General features: G+C 36.5%; 1 protein-coding gene across 1 annotated transcript; it reads left to right on the plus strand.

The window, feature by feature from the left end:
* The first annotated feature begins 897 nt into the window (after positions 1-897).
* Positions 898-14,919, plus strand: LOC107100062 (thymus-specific serine protease-like). The gene is made up of 13 exons (XM_015398417.1): positions 898-1,016; positions 1,695-1,870; positions 5,567-5,666; positions 6,126-6,255; positions 7,646-7,769; positions 8,498-8,575; positions 8,728-8,775; positions 8,876-8,995; positions 11,432-11,596; positions 11,794-11,935; positions 12,023-12,202; positions 12,397-12,542; positions 14,456-14,919. Exons 1-13 carry the CDS (start codon positions 923-925, stop codon positions 14,531-14,533), a joined length of 1,581 nt encoding a protein of 526 aa, XP_015253903.1. The 5' UTR covers positions 898-922; the 3' UTR covers positions 14,534-14,919.
* The last annotated feature ends 416 nt before the right edge of the window (positions 14,920-15,335 follow it).

Here is a 15,335-nt window from a genome sequence, read left to right on the forward strand (position 1 = left end):
ACAAACCTCCGTGTAGCCAAGGCAGACCATTCCATATATGTGCTGAGTTATCTGTTTGACCATGATTTGAGCTTAATTCAAATTTTCATTTGCTGTCCTAACACACACACAGTTTGCCATGTGTTCACAGACAACATCAGACTCTATGAAAGGTATCTGAGTAAAATATTTGCTGTTTGTTTTTCAGTACTACTAGAAAAGTGTGAAATCTCTTTACTACTATAATCTCTTTTGAGATATCCTCACAAAGCTAAACTGAAGGACAGATTGGGATATAAACATATTTTTCCAGACTTTGCATCCAGTCAGACTAGGCTTAAGCTATTTTACAAAAAAAAAAAAAGATTTAGTCCGGGGGCTGAGTGAAATGCACTCCATATTTCTAAGATATGTATGTGAAAAAAAAAAGATCTAATCGTAGGCCTTTATCATTTTCCTTTCAATTTATTAAGAAGAAAATCTAAATGGAAAAAAAGCAAACCTCTGCAGCTTTAAACCATTCTTTCCTGTGGTCATCTTTTTAAGTTTAAATATTGTCTATCTTTTTTAAACAAAAACTAAACAATTCTGTAAATCTGTGAATAAAATAAGTCCAAACCTCTCACTACTTACCAGTCCTGATTTAGAGATTTCCTTGCCCAGACTTGTTACCGAAGGCTTCCCAAAAAGCCATTAGAAGGCAAAACTATCTAATTACATAACCGAGATGATGCTATTTAATGCTGAACAATCTATAAGCTCTTTCTGTTTCAAACATACATATTAACGCTCACTGACACATACACAGATCACACAATGCTTATATTAAAGGTGATCATAGTGCGCCAGCTAGAGTCACAGTGAAGTACAGCCCTTTTTAGGAAGGATATAAAAGAAGCTGCGGAACATTAACATCCTTCCTAGTCCTGGATGTGGGAAAGGTATGCCACTTAGTTTTCAGTATCTGGATGCAATAAAGATGCTTTTCTTACCTACCTGCAGTCTTCTTCTGCTTCTTCCAAATGTTGTCAATTCTGGTAAGTAAATGCGTTTTTGGATTTAACTGAATACTTTATCATAAAATAATAAAGTTTTTGTGGTCTCAGTTTTGGACATATTTTGGCAGAAGGCTCTGTTTGAGTAACTCCAGTATTAAACCCCTTCTTGAAAGCTTTGATCAGTTACAGGCGATTATAGTTACGGTTACTATTGCAAACACTTGGTATAAAAATGCCAAACAGATAATGTTGGTAGAAATTGCTGGTCCTGAAATCGATCATGTACATCAGTGGTACCAAACTCCAGTGTAGCGATTCATCTACAAGTTCCAGAATTAGAGCTGTTGAGTACTGGGGTTCAAGCTCCACTCCCACAGACTGAAACTCTGGGTCCCAGGGCAAGACCCTTAACCCCACGCTGCTCCCCGGATGCCGCACAATGTCAGTCCACTGCTTCCCAAAGGGATGGGTTAAATGTAGAGAGTTAATTTTGTTGCTCTGTACTTTTAAGAGTGTAATGACAATAATAAAAAGAAAGCTGAAATTAGCAAACCTTTGGTAAGATACGGTACTCAGCTGCCTATGAAAAAACAACAAAAAATAAAATAATTACTCAGCCCTTTAACTATCTTAGCTTCCGCACACAATTCTGACTTGCAATTACATAAATTATCTTTCTTTTCCTAGTTTTTTTTTCTCTTCACTGTTTAACTGCAGGACAGATTCTGTTAAAGATCACTCAGCGTTTCCGTGATCTTCACACTCAGAGAAATAAAGAGTTTTTCCAGACGGCGCTTGCTAATGGATATCAGCCTCTTCAACACGTGAAGGAGGGCGTTCTTGATCAGCCGTTGGACCATTTCAACCGGCAAAACATCAACACCTTCCGTCAGGTAGCTTATAAGTATATTAGAAATGTGTTTTTAGCCTAGCATTTTCTCATGTTTTTATAAGTGCAGCAAAATGATCTAATTATCCTTTCTTTAAACAATGTAACCTATTATTAATGTTAACTAAGTTCCTTTTTATGCTGCAACTACTCTGGAGGATCTTGTTTTCTCAACATTTTTTTTTGGGATGGTTTTCCTTAAAACACTTTTAGAGTTACGTGGGGACATTTTTATCTGAGGCATCTATCTGCTAAAGGTACCTGGACACCTCTTAGTTAGATGAATATATATGCTATCAGGCATAAACTGGCTGGTCATTTACAATAAAATCTAAATAAGTAAAACCCTGGGATTATGCATAGATAGATAGTAGCAAGAGTGACTTTTATTTTCAATCTCACCATTTTTTTCAAGCTTATGGCAGATTGTAGGTGGTTGTTATGGCAACTGTATACCGGTAATATCCCAGTACAAGAGCCCAACATTCACTTGCATAAACTTAATTTCAGCGCTCCAGTAAAGATGAGTAACACATCTATCAGTCATCACTTAACTTTATTGGAGAAAATTACTTTTACTAATTACTTGTAGTGTCTGTGCGCCGAATGTGAGCTGTGTTAAGTGACAAATTTTATATTCCTCTTTTCTCATATTGTGCCTTTTAAATTAAAGATTGAAATCATCATTATAATGCTCAGTACATATTTTACCGCCAGGTATGAATGTTGCTGGTTACTAAGAGCTACTTTCATCTATATTATCCGGGGTGCAGGACCTAGAGTTACAGGGAATGCTACATCCAAACAAGAACAGCAACATATTTTTGGTGTAGAAAAAAAAAATCATTATACTGTACTGGTACTTCTACTACATTAATTATTTATGGAGCACTTTATAAACAACTGCCGTTGAAACAAAGGGCTGCATCGGAACAAGAACATTGCAACAAAGATAAAGAAGTAAAAAATTGAAACAGCAATCTCAGCAAAACAACAAAACAAGATAAAAACATACAGAAAAAAAAGCTTAATGTTGAGCCAAAACCAAGTAATAAAATAAACTTCAAACAATTTTTTAAAGTGGACAGTAAATGGGAAATGTCTGACATAAATTGGGAGTTTATTCTAAAAAAGAAGGAGCAGCAGTGTGGCTCTATCCTCTCTGAGTTTGACCTGCTTGACCATGGCTGCTCGAGGAGCATCTGATCAGCTTTCCTGAAACATTGAGAGGGAGAGTTTGGTGAAACAGCTGAAACAGGTAAGACCATGGAAACTTTTAAAAACAATAAAAAAAAAACCTTAAAATTAAACTGAACTATAAAATGTAAACCAGGCCAGTAGAGGAGGTCCAAGTTGGAATTGATATCTCTTACCATCTCCAGATTGAAGCCTAGTACTATAAAAAACTGAAGGAGTTTCTAAAAGGACAGTTTGAGCAAAGAATAGATGGCATTGCAGTGGTGAAGCCTGGTTATAATAAAAGTATGAATAGCCATCTAAAGGTTCAGTTTTGAAAAAACCAAACAAATGCTTCCCTTTTTCGAGCTGGAGTTGGTTTCATGGTAGGTAATTATACTTTCAACCAACTGAGCAGGTTGAAATAATTTAAAACACCAGTGTATAATTGTGCTTAAAAACAAAAACAGGCTTATTAGAAACCAAGAAACAAAAATACCTAAATTGTCAATAGCAACAACTTTTTGAGCTTGTTGGAAAGAGGTACGATAGTATGATTTAGGAGATGTTGGGAGATTGATCTGCAATAACCTACAATGAGTCTTTTACTGGAGCACTCCTGTTCTGAAAAAAATAGATGCATTGGCATTGTCCGACAGTAAAGTTATGTTGCTAGAGTTCTCCAGTCTCCCTGCACATTCTGAGACTTTGACCTTCCTGATGTGCTGATCTAACTGTGTTCCTCTTAGCTGCTGATAAGTGGCTGTGCAAACAGACCATAGTGGATGTCTGGTGCTACCACAGAGTCAAAAAAAAGGTTCTAAGCTTTCCAAAAGTTTCCTTAGCAGATAAAAGCCGCTCTGACACTTTAGAGAGAGAGAAGGTCTGTGTTATTACTCTGGTCCACTTTATTGTTTCTAGGTACAACCAGCTATCTATAAAAGTATATTATCGCCATAGACATTTCCTTGACATTCACCAGTGTAGCTGCTCTGGGTCTTTATCTTTGTAATTCCATCACCAGCTGCTTAACTTTTCCTGTGTTGATTAGGAAGTGTTTCTGCTGGTACCAGTCCACAAAATCCAGTGTCCACTGTCTCTACTCTGAGTTACCCTAACCTGTATGGGGACAGAGTATGGCAGAGAGCAGAGACCATGTAAATGAGGATGGGGAATCCTATAGTGTGGAGGATGAACTGAAAATGTCTCAGTACAGTTCCCTGTGGGGCCCCTGTACTATAACCTGGGGTTGCTTCTAGGAGGGTTGTCCGGAAGATGCTGGTCTGGCCCTAACAGCTGTGTGCCACTCCAGAGGTGGAGGTTGGTTGGTGTTGAAATCTCGAGAAAAAACCTGCCATATGATCCACAGTGGTACCAGCAGAGGTGTAGTCAGAACATTTTTATAAGGGTGGCCAGGCAATAACCAATGTACACTGAGGGGTGGCCGAAGCAGATAGGCACCAAAACCTCACAGTCAATCTACACTGTTCCAACAGGAAAATTAACGAGCAAAACATCCATATTTTCTTAATAAAGAAAAACTCTATTATCCCACAGACTTTGCTAACAAATAGACAAATATATTCAAAAATCTGTGCTTTCTAGATAAAAAGTATAGTGGATAAAATCCTTTCCGGTTTGAGTTTTGGGCAAACATCTTTTCCATTGTCATTACTTGCCTACTTTTATCAGTAATCATTCTGCATAAAATGGATATATTTACAAGTAGAAATATTTAAATACATGAATTATTTAATAAGTTTTTATTAAAATAGTTATTTATCTATGATTTCACTGAAGACTCCTAGACGACTTTTCTCTTTACCCCATAAAACACCAAATCTATTTCTGCTTGAATTCTGTATTTAACATCTTTAATGTTGGTATATTGATGTGCATATTTAACCACAGTGTTTTTGTTTTCAAGTAATTGTTAATATATGAAAAATTAAAATGTTTTGAATATTCCACTTGAGAGTATTACTGCTGCCACCATTTGTATTAGAGAGGGGAAAAAATAGTAAGGGTGTCCACAGGGGTGGCTAATGATTGGCAAAGGGTGGCCATGGCCACCCCTGCCCCCCATCTAGCTCCACCCCCGGGTTCCAGGCTTCTTCAAGAGGGTCAGAAGTCAGAGCTGCAGGTAGATGATGCCAGGCTGATAGGCACACTGCAGTGGATCCATGAAGATCTCAACAGCAGGCAAAGATAGATGACGATCAACTTCTGAGGGTCTTTAACAGATGAGGGATCATTGCTAACGGCTCCTAGTTCTTCAAATGTCTTCTACACTGGTGCCACACATGACATCTCCAGCAGATGTGCTACTTTCCCCAGTTTCAGGCTCAATTTTAATATATATTCCATAATACCACACAGCCAATCAACATAGCACTATTGTAGTTTGGGGCGAATACTATCCAGATCTTCAACCAATCGCAGTGTAAATAGAATATTAGACTGTTATATCTGTACTTATGATTTTATAATTCCAATCACGTCCACATATCTCTTTGGGTCATAGCGATTTTTGGTGAACGAGGAGTACTGGCAACGTCCGGAGGGTCCTGTGTTTCTCTTCGTTGGTGGAGAAGGACCCATCTGCAAATTTGATCTACTTACAGGTACCGTAGCCTGCAAAATGATGCTGATCTCTTTAATCATTTATTAACTTGACAATAGACTTTAGAAGAAGTCCTACATTAACAGAAACTGAGTTTTTGAGGCTGTAGACGATCATTGCTTGCAATTTTTCTTTGTCCTGCAAAGATTTAGACATGCTTACAGTATTTCAAAGCTGCAGAATAGCAATGTCATTAAGGAAACTTCATTAAGTTATAACCCAACACAAACTTCTGTATAAGTTTCCAATGTCTAATTAGAGATTTAAACTCATATTGAGTTTAACACAACAGCTAAGCAATAAAGTGTAACAACACTATCTATATCATGACAAACACTTAAAATTCCATTTTAGTCATTTGAAATGCTCTGAAAATTCTTAGCTGTCTGCTCTATTCTGTATTTGTGTTTTACTTGAATATAAACTGGTAACATTTCAGTACGTAACGTGTTTTTTGCAGGTCATCATGTTGACATGGCAAAAGAGCACGGGGCTCTGCTGCTAGCTGTGGAGCACCGTTTCTATGGTGACAGCATCAACCCTGATGGACTGGAAACAGAGAACCTGGCATACCTGAGCAGCCAGCAGGCGTTAGTTTTGGCTTTTCCCCATTTTCTCCCATTGTCTGTGTGTGTGTGTGTGTAAACGTGTGTGTGACATTTTGTCCATCTGATTTATTATTTATCTTGTTTCTATTCAGATGTCTCCTGTAGCTTATTCCTTATAGAATGATTTTTGAGTAGAATGTTTAAGATTGTTCCATGAACTAGTGTCACCTCATCTTTATCTAAGTCTGAAAACATTTTATCATTGTACTCTTCAAAGCCAGGAGTGAGAAAGAGTTACAATTTCATACTGTATATCTAAGCTTGCACGAATCTGCAGATGTCTAATGTATTTACTGTACTTTATAGAGTTATTTTTCTTACTAGTCACACTGCTATGATTTAGAGCATTAGCAGATTTTATAGTTCAACAGAGATCTAAGGAAACAATACTTCTAATGTAAAAGAAGACATGTTTGAAAACTTTCTTGGTTTCGAATTAAAAACTAAGTTCTCCCTTAACCTACCACAACGTTGAGCAAATGTTGGCATCAGGCCCACTCTCCTTGGGAGAAATATTTGAACTCAACCATATACAGCTGGAAGGCTTTGGAGCATAAAAACAAAATCTAGAGCAGTCCAATACCATCACACATCCACCTCTATGTTTTACAGAATGCATGCTTTTCTTTATCTGAAATACTCTGTTAGCTCTTTTGTCTTACAGGATTGTTATGGTACAAAAATGTCAAACTCAATATAGATATCCAGAAAAACTGTTGATACTTGATACCAATAGCACGGTGATCAAAATGACAAATAATTTAAAGTATAATTCAACTCACCTTTTTGAATCTTACAGTGGAACATGCTTTCCTCAACAGAATCACAGATTCTAGATTCTAACACATTTTTTTAGAAAAAAAAATCTGGAAGCATTTGTCCTTAGCATCAATACCGTGCCAAACTGCTATCCAGATACGATGTTTGAGTATGGATCCTTTTCAAAGTATGAATACTTTTGACAAATCTAAAGTCTGACAAATTACATTTTGTCTCATCGGTCAACTAAAGATTTTTACCTTAATAATCCATACGCTCATTAAAGTGATCATTCAGTGTGGCTTCATAAAAACTAACTGATTAAAAGACAAATTAGGTTTACTAGTTTCGTTGCAGCTTGTTGAACTTGGATTTCCAATAAACAAAAATTAAAAAAATTGTGTTTGGCTGCAGCAAGTTTAGAATTTCTAAATGGGATGATACCTTTCTCACATGGGGCCAAGCAGGTTTGGACGGCGTCTTGCTCTCAAAGAAAAAAATTATAATTTGAAGGATTTGTTTTCTTATTTGCTTTGATTATAAATTATTTGACAGTCTAAAACAGATCTAGACCAAATCCTTTCACTGCATATCTTTATTGTCTTTGATTCAGGCTGGCTGACTTGGCTGTATTTCATCAGTACATCAGCGAGAGCTTCAATCTGAGCTGCAGGAACACCTGGATCAGCTTTGGAGGCTCCTACTCTGGATCTTTGTCTGCCTGGTTTAGAGGAAAGGTGAAACACCTGGTTCACATATGGATCTCTCAAATTAATAGACATAGTGATTTCACAATTTTTTTTTTTTTATGTCCGTCATGTAATAAAAAAAAGTATAGATTAATTAATCCTGAAACTAAGTTGAAACTTGCAAAGATATTATTCTGTTTCAATGAAATGTGATTGGTGATAAATATTCTTCATCTTGATTTCTCTGAGAAATTGCAGAACAGAAGTATAATTAAGAGATATTTTGCTATAGAAATACTTTGAAACCTCTTAGAGTCTATAAATTATGCACAAAGAGTTGAAAAATTAGGTCCACCAACAAAAGGAAAGGAAGATATTCTACACTTAGCCAACTACAACATTGCACATGGTTATTTAAATTATAAATATCTGCAGACATAATATGTATCTTTTTTCCAGCGGTAGAGTTTACATCTGATTATCAAATTCTATCTAAAACACACTCAAACATGCTGTCATAAGTGGGACTCATTGTGACTCATTGTTTTTGGGGTTACTACAATAATCCCTTTCACCTGCTCTCTATGCTTCAATATGGCCAAAGTAAGATAGTCTTCTCGTGATGACAACACCACCACTCCCCACCTCTTTCCCACCCCTCAGGGTCTCTTTGCATCGAGCCCTTGGGTGGGATTTTTCAAAATTTGGGTTATTTTTTCATATGGGGTGAGTTACACTTTAAACTAGCTCATACATTTTCTTTGTCCAATCTGCAGTTTCCCAATCTGGTGTATGGAGCTGTGGCTTCCTCTGCTCCAGTGAAGGCAAAGCTGGATTTTTTTGAGTACAGCAATGTAAGGAGCCACTAATTAATCTACCAAATCCTTAACCTTAGAAATGTTACTTTTGACTGCATAAAGAAAAACAGAACTGTCTGTAAGAACAGAAGTGGACCGCAACTTCTCATTTCCTTCTTTTTTTAATGTCTTTATTCTCCTTCTCTTAGGTTGTCGGTTTAGGTCTAAAGAATGAGGCTGTTGGTGGCTCAGAGGAGGTGTGAAAATGCCCTCAGTTTCCCAATCAATAATGTGTGAAAAATTTACTTCCTCTCTGCATTTGTTTGGCTTATATTGAGTCTCTTCCGCTGTCTGCAGTGCCTGGCTAAAGTCCGGGAGGCGTTTGTTCTTGTCGAAGCAACTCTGATAAGTGAAAATTTCACCAAGGTGGCTGCAGACTTTGGCTGCTGCCAGACTCCAAATAATCCTGATGATCAGGTGAAGTTTTTTTTTTGTTTTTTTTTTAACTAAAAGAAACAAACATTAAGATGTAACCACAAAGCAGTTTTAATATTTATTTTGTTGTCATTTATAAATCAGTGTTCAAGTTTATTTTAAAACGCCAAACAAAGGAACATTTTCATGTCATTCCAAAACACTTTTACTGGTTGTGAGATGGTTAATAGAAAATATTCTGATTTAAATCATTGCACTGATTGCATCCTATCATGGGACCAGAGTGGAATTCACTGAGCTTGTTAGAGCGAATTGTTCTTTTCCAAATGTTTGTGGAAATAGTCGGCATGAAGGATTCTATGCACCTGCAGCCATGGAATTGATTTCCACATCTGACTTCAAAAGTTACAAAAGTATTTCAGCACTATAGAGCACTAATATTCAGATGTGTATTAATACCCAATAGAAAATTTGTTAGAAATTAGAAAACAAACCAACATTTTGATACTTAAACTGAGGACCTGAGACTAAATGCAACCTCTTTAAGCAGTGGGCAATAGGGCAAAAAAAAAAACAACTAAAAACTTATTAGTTGCTGATAGCACTGAAAAGTAAATAATAAATAATTCTATTAATACATTTTTGAAATCTGTTACTGTAAAATAAAAACAAGACCCTACTAAAAATCGCAGTGGCCAAATATAAATTAAAACAAAGTTACCATCTATAATAAAGACACAAGATCCTTAACCTAAATAGAAGGAAGCCTAAAGCACAATCCAGTCAGGAAGAGGTGAAACTCAGAGTGGAGAAAGTGAGCAGTAGTGGGTGTGTTGCTGAGCCCCTTGGATTTTGCTGCTGACATTCACAATTCTTTGGCAGTTTTAATGTTATACACTGAGGTTTTCATAGCAGCAGATCACAGAAAAAGTCAGAATGGATTAAATGTAAGATTTAAAAAATATCTACATTCCTATTTTACAAAGATTTTAAGCCTTTTTGTTGTCACAGTATGCAGATGTTTGGAAGTGTCAACAGTCTCAACTTCATCCCCTATGATGGATGATATATGAGGAGCTGGGAGATTATGTCTAAAATCAATCATCTCCTTAGTTTTCGACACATTAAGCTGATGAAAGGTGTTGCTATTATGGTGGAAAAAAGCAAAAAGAACATCAAGTTATGGGTTGAACTAAAAAATACTGCAGAATTGGAGAATAGAAGTAGAATGAAAAAGAACGATGTAAAGTGGTTCTCATGTCCTCCAGCAGCCTAAGACAATAGTAGCATACTTATTGAGACAGATCAGGATAACCTGAACAACTCTAGCTAACTTAAAGACAAAAGAAAAAGAACTGTTATATAATACAAATTTTTCAAAAAACTGTTTAACACTTAGCAATATCTGAACATTTTGATTTGGTTTAAGTTTTCGTTTTTGTTTTATTTCCATTTTGTGTTATTCTAGTTGTTTTTTGTTGTATTGGAGTTCTTATGTATTTCTTGTTTACCATATTGTGTCAGTCTCCTTCTCCTAGCTCCCTTCTAGATTCTTCTGTCCACACCTGCTCCCAATCTGCTGCTTAGCTTGGTCTTTGTTCAGTCTCCCATTTATACTCCACCTCTTCGGTTACTGTTGGCTGGTTCCTCGTCATTTTATGGCTCCCCGTGTGTCTTTTCCCTGACATCTCTTGGGTTTTTGGTTTTCTGCATTTTGTGTTTGGACTTTGCTTCTTTTAAATCCTGCATAAAATCTGAAGGAAACCACCTCAGTTTCCATCTCTGCATTTGGGTCCTCTAAAAACCTCCACACAACCCGACAATGCTGAACTTATTACTTTTTTTTTCGATAATGAAATGAGCCAGGTGGCTTTTAAAATCAAAGAGAAGTTGTTCCTGCCTGCACAGCCTGTTGCATGTTTTTTTTTTTTTTTTTTTCACTTTTCTGTGTTTTATAATGAGTATTTCACCTTTTCTTTTGAGTCCCATAAGTAAATGAGCCTTTTTCAGAATCAGTTGAATAGAAGAAACAACATGATTAAATTAGGTAGTGATATTCATTTCCTCTTTTTTCTAAATATTTATGTGTGTGTACTTTGCTGTATGAATGTATGCCTATGTAAGAAAGGGATAAGTTCTTTACCACTAGAACAACAGCAGTTGTCAGTGTATGAGATGGCTGTTGGTGAACCAATAGGCAAATCAAATTTTAAAAAATGCAACAACTCATGAAAGTACAAAACTGATTGAAAAATAAACTAAAAAAACATATGTAGTAATAGGTTGGACAGATTTAAAAAGAAGCAGAAAGGAATAAAATTGCATTTTCTAACCCAGAGCCTTTTAGCTCTTATAGCAGTGACCCCAAATGTAGCCTGATATCGTTTACTTGTCTCATCCCCGGCTTTGTTTTTCAATTTTCTAGTTTGGATTAAGACTGCACATAAATAATAAACCTGCCTGACACTTTGACCACAGATGGAGCTGATGCAAAGCTTGGCCGACATCATGATGGGAACTGTGCAGTACAACGAGGAGGGAGTGCTTATGTCTATAAAGGAGCTGTGTAGTGTTATGACCGATAAACGTGAGGAAAATGAAGGAGAGATGGAGGCCTACAATCGCCTTGTGAAACTCTCACAGGTATAAAATGCTCTTTGTGTATTTTTATTATCTAGACACCACTAGATGTCAGCACAGAGCTGTTTCAGTGAAAACTTCACTTGAGCCCTTAGGGGCCCTGCAGTAAGAATGACAAAGTGGTGTCTGATAGGAATCTTCTGATATTATTATTTGATAAAATATTTTGCTCTTAGCTGAAATGTTTCATGTGTGCACAGATTTACCGTTCCACCTCTAATGAACCGTGCCTGGACATATCTCATGAGAAAACAGTGAAAGATCTGCTGGACACGTCTCACAGGCATCGTAGAAGATCAGAGAGGCAGTGGATCTACCAGACCTGCACTGAGTTTGGCTTCTGTACAAAACACTTACTCAGATTATAACACATATAGCAAATGATCATCCCTTCTCTGTTTCAGACCTTCTTTTCCCATTTACTCATAGATCAAACCTGTGAGGACACCACCTGTCCATTCTCTGGGATGTTAACCCTTCAGGCTCAGACTAAGCTCTGTGCAGAGGTTTTTGGTATTTCCCAGCATTCTTTGCCTGCACGCATTGCCTTCACAAACAGCTACTATGGTGGAGACCACCCTCAAACAACCAGGGTCCTTTATGTTAATGGTAAGGTTCGCTTCACTGGAGAAAAAAACAACAAAGCCAATGATTGAAGCTCCATACCACAGTGAGCAGAAACAGTTCAATTTTCTAGACAGTCAACCCCTGCAAGGAAACTCGTCTGCTGTGTCAAGATTAAATAAGAAACCAGTGCAGCAGGGCCATTAAGTACATCTGTATCATCATCATCATCACTGCAGGTGGAGTGGACCCATGGAAGGAGCTGTCAGTGGTTCAGGACAGCACTGATGAGGCTCAGACAGTTTTCATTAAGAACACTGCGCACTGTGCTGACATGTCGAGTCAAAGACTAAAGGACCCCCACTCACTCAGGAAGGCGAGACAGGTACGGCCTCCTGACTCAGGTGTTCATAGTCTGAGCAAAGACTGCATTACTCTGCAAAAGTATTCAAACCAATTAAACATTTTTACATTTTTGATAAGTTAGAACCTCATACTTTAATGTTATTAGTTGGATTTTATGGCTACAGCATTATGATAAAACTGCCTTAGGTTAGCAATACGAAAAAAACAAAAAAAAAACATTTTTGCTTCTTATAAAAAAAAAATACAAATTTTTAAATATAATGTGGATTTATATCCAACTCGTTTTTCACTGACAGCTCTAATTTCACTGTATTGATTGAAACAATATCAGCCATCTTTCTGCTATGTGCAAAAAGGCTTTTTAAAATAAACCACAAAACTGGTGATCCTATTAAGCCATTATCTTATTTTTTACCCCTTTTCCAAAAGTTAAATCCTTCACCTGTAGGTAGGTAAACATAGTCGTATTAGAAAAAAACAGCAACATTTATTACATACAACTCTTGTGATTAAAACAAACAACAAATCTTGATGCTTTGCATACATTTTACAACATTAATATCCACAAAAGTCATGCATCTTAAGATGAATTAAACCTCTATTATTCAGTTTCAAATATAAACAAGCTATTTAGGAAATATTATTTAGAAAAAGAAAATAAATAATGTTTTAATAATAACAATTTTAAACCCCAAAAACATCATTTAGAAGTCTGCTAAATTAAGGTTAAAATAACTAAGTAATTTGGTTGTTTGGTTTAATTTCTTCGTCCTATTTTTAGTTTTTCAGTAATTTTCAAGTTTGTATTAAAATCTGTTTTTTTTATTTATAAAAGGAGGATATGTTTTGTTTTGTATTTTTGCCAAATCATTTTAGGTAAATACAGCTATGCTTAAATTGTTAAAATAATTAAACATTTAATTTGTCTGTTACATTTAAGTTAGTGATTATAAGTATTTTTTTTTTACATTTGCTCCATAAGATATCATTAATTGTTTTAGAAATAATCATTTTATTTATTCGATAGGGACAATGCAATTAAAGATAGCAAGAAAAATGTTGGATTATGATGAGATGCACAAAGAGTTTAAAGCTAATGCTTCCACTCCTGTCCCTAGTTATATTATGTTTTTAAGTGAAACTAGAAAGAAGCCACGTGGTCAACACGATCAACAACAATATGCTTCACCTTTTCTCCCTCACAGGCACGAAGCATACAAATGAAAGTACAGATATTTGCTTTTGACAGATAGTACTATTGTGTAATTTTGAACAAAACATCTTTAATTTCGTCATAATTATATAGATATTTCAACTCATATGGCTGAAAACTAAGAAACTCTTTCCTATAGAATATTTAATACTTTCTTTAAATTAAGACCAGCCTGTAAAGTAAATTGATATATTACTATATATTTTATATTCAGTGATATATTGTCACTCAATTGCAGGTTTTGCAGATGCTGATTTTGTCCAGCGCTGTTTGAACACAGCTTATTGGTATTTTTATAAAGTGGACTCTGGGTCAGACAGTAGCAAATAGAAACAGAGTGAAGTGCACCATGGGAAGTTTGCCTCTTCTCCAACGTAAATTTCTCCACTGTGAGATCAATAAAGACAATCAATGCCTTCTTGTTTGTTAGATATTTAGATCTTCCTCTGATTTTACTCTTAGACAAAAGTCTGATAGCAAAATTGCTAATTTTATGTATTCACTATAAAAACTTTAAAACCAGTGTTTTCCTAATGCACACTTAGCAGACAGATGTGGTGCATTTGCTGCTCACCAATCAGGCCAGATCATGTGCAGTTTCCTCGTGTTTACCCATTTTGTAACTAGCCTACATGTTTAATCAGCTCTATTCATTTAATGACACCGTTTAATATCAGGAAATTTTAAGAACGTCGTCCTCCTGTCTTTTGTTCTCTCAGGAAATTGAGAACCACGTCGCCCTCTGGCTGAAAACAGCCGCTCTGGAGCAGATGAAAAAGAGTAAACCCTGCCTGTGACCAGGTCACATTAGAGCCAGATCAACTCTTATCATTGTTTTCTGAAACAGATAAAGAAAGAACTGTTCAAACTCTAGGCTGAATGCTCTGCTTCAATCCTATTCTCTATTTCCTCCTGTTGTCCCCACGTTTTGCTTTGTCTCTATGACAATCTCAGCCCTGCAGTTAACCAACCTGCTGCCCGTTAGCATTTCGATCTAATAAGAAGTTATAATTTTGTGTTTTTTTTTTGCTACAATAAAAAAACTGCTGTTTTTTTCCATTATTTTAATCACTAGGAATGTGATGGAGTAACTTTGTAAGTAAACTTGTTTCTCCAAACCACCTGATATTAAAGTTTGAAGCCGTTAATCTGCTGTTCCTGATTAAATGCAGTAAACCTGTCAAGGTGAAACACTTTCCTCAGATTTGTTTCTTGCTTTCTTCCAAAAAAAGAAAAAGTGCTGTGCCCGACTCTATCTGAGGAGCTGATACGGTCGGGCTGTTTTATTTTTAACATCAGAGAAATGGTGAAGATACGGAACGTGTTTGAGGAGAAAAGGTGAGGGGAGAACCAGTTGTCCCAACGCCATCTGTTTCAGTGTGTGTGTGTGTGTGTGTGTGCGTGTGTATGCGTGAACCTCTCAGCAGGAGGGTCAAAAGTGGGAGGTCATGACCCTGCTGACCCCCGTGGGAGTGGAGCTCATCAATCAACTGGAGGTTGGACAGAGCTGCAGGAGGGCACACACAGGCACGCAGGCCTTATGACACACACTGATACTGTAATGGTGTGTTATCAAACGCGTTAAAAAAAGGGGAATTG

The sequence above is a fragment of the Cyprinodon variegatus genome, unplaced genomic scaffold, assembly GCF_000732505.1.
Source record: "Cyprinodon variegatus isolate N-32 unplaced genomic scaffold, C_variegatus-1.0 Scaffold933, whole genome shotgun sequence".
Classification (NCBI taxonomy): Eukaryota; Metazoa; Chordata; class Actinopteri; order Cyprinodontiformes; family Cyprinodontidae; genus Cyprinodon; species Cyprinodon variegatus.